The sequence below is a fragment of the Lottia gigantea genome (assembly GCF_000327385.1).
Source record: "Lottia gigantea unplaced genomic scaffold LOTGIsca_2298, whole genome shotgun sequence".
Classification (NCBI taxonomy): domain Eukaryota; kingdom Metazoa; phylum Mollusca; class Gastropoda; family Lottiidae; genus Lottia; species Lottia gigantea.
The window spans coordinates 42,290-43,548 of record NW_008708643.1 but is presented as its reverse complement, the minus strand read 5'-3'; the positions used below and the strand labels follow the sequence as shown (position 1 = coordinate 43,548).

Below are 1,259 nucleotides of genomic sequence, written 5' to 3'. Positions count from 1 at the left end.
TCTTGTATTGCAATATGTATCATATTGTGACTCTTGTATTGCAATATGTATCATATTGTGGAATGATTGGTGCTGGGATTCAACACTATCTATAACCACACTAATGTCTAGTTGTTTTAGTCTGAGTTTGATTTTGTATATCTTTTTGTTTTCAGGCATCATTCCCTCGGTCTCCACCACACGTCATCTCCCAGAAATCAGACCTCCCAGATCCAGGTGGTACCACACAATCAGAAGATCCTCCATTCTGTCAGCTTGTCTTTGAGAAAAATCCTGTTACACATTTCCATAGATATAGGTAAATTCCAGTATTTATACTCCCAATTGGAAATGTGAATGAGAACTAGATCTATTGATATTATTTATCTTTACAGGATCTCAGTGAGAACTAGAGCTATTGATATTATTTATATTTACAGGATCTCAGTGAGAACTAGAGCTATTGATATTATTTATCTTTACAGGATCTCAGTGAGAACTAGAGCTATTGATATTATTTATATTTACAGGATCTCAGTGAGAACTAGAGCTATTGATATTATTTATATTTACAGGATCTCAGTGAGAACTAGAGCTATTGATATTATTTATATTTACAGGATCTCAGTGAGAACTAGAGCTATTGATATTATTTATATTTACAGGATCTCAGTGAGAACTAGAGCTATTGATATTATTTATATTTACAGGATCTCAGTGAGAACTAGAGCTATTGATATTATTTATATTTAGAGCTATTGATATTATTTATATTTACAGGATCTCAGTGAGAACTAGAGCTATTGATATTATTTATATTTACAGGATCTCAGTGAGAACTAGAGCTATTGATATTATTTATATTTACAGGATCTCAGTGAGAACTAGAGCTATTGATATTATTTATATTTACAGGATCTCAGTGAGGACTAGAGCTATTGATATTATTTATCTTTACAGGATCTCAGTGAGAACTAGAGCTATTGATATTATTTATATTTACAGGATCTCAGTGAGAACTAGAGCTATTGATATTATTTATATTTACAGGATCTCAGTGAGAACTAGAGCTATTGATATTATTTATATTTACAGGATCTCAGTGAGAACTAGAGCTATTGATATTATTTATATTTAGAGCTATTGATATTATTTATATTTACAGGATCTCAGTGAGAACTAGAGCTATTGATATTATTTATATTTAGAGCTATTGATATTATTTATATTTACAGGATCTCAGTGAGAACTAGAGCTATTGATATTATTTATATTTAGAG

At 30.5% G+C, this 1,259-nt stretch overlaps 1 protein-coding gene across 1 annotated transcript in view; it reads left to right on the top strand.

The window, feature by feature from the left end:
• Positions 1-155: 155 nt before the first annotated feature.
• The window catches only part of LOTGIDRAFT_176632 (hypothetical protein), a gene marked incomplete at both ends in the record, with an annotated part of 36,088 nt that continues 34,984 nt past the window's right edge, over positions 156-1,259 (top strand). Inside the window, 2 exons of the mRNA XM_009054867.1 lie at positions 156-298; positions 375-471. Of these exons, the coding sequence (XP_009053115.1) occupies positions 156-298; positions 375-471 (240 nt within the window). The remainder of the gene's footprint in view (positions 299-374; positions 472-1,259) is intronic.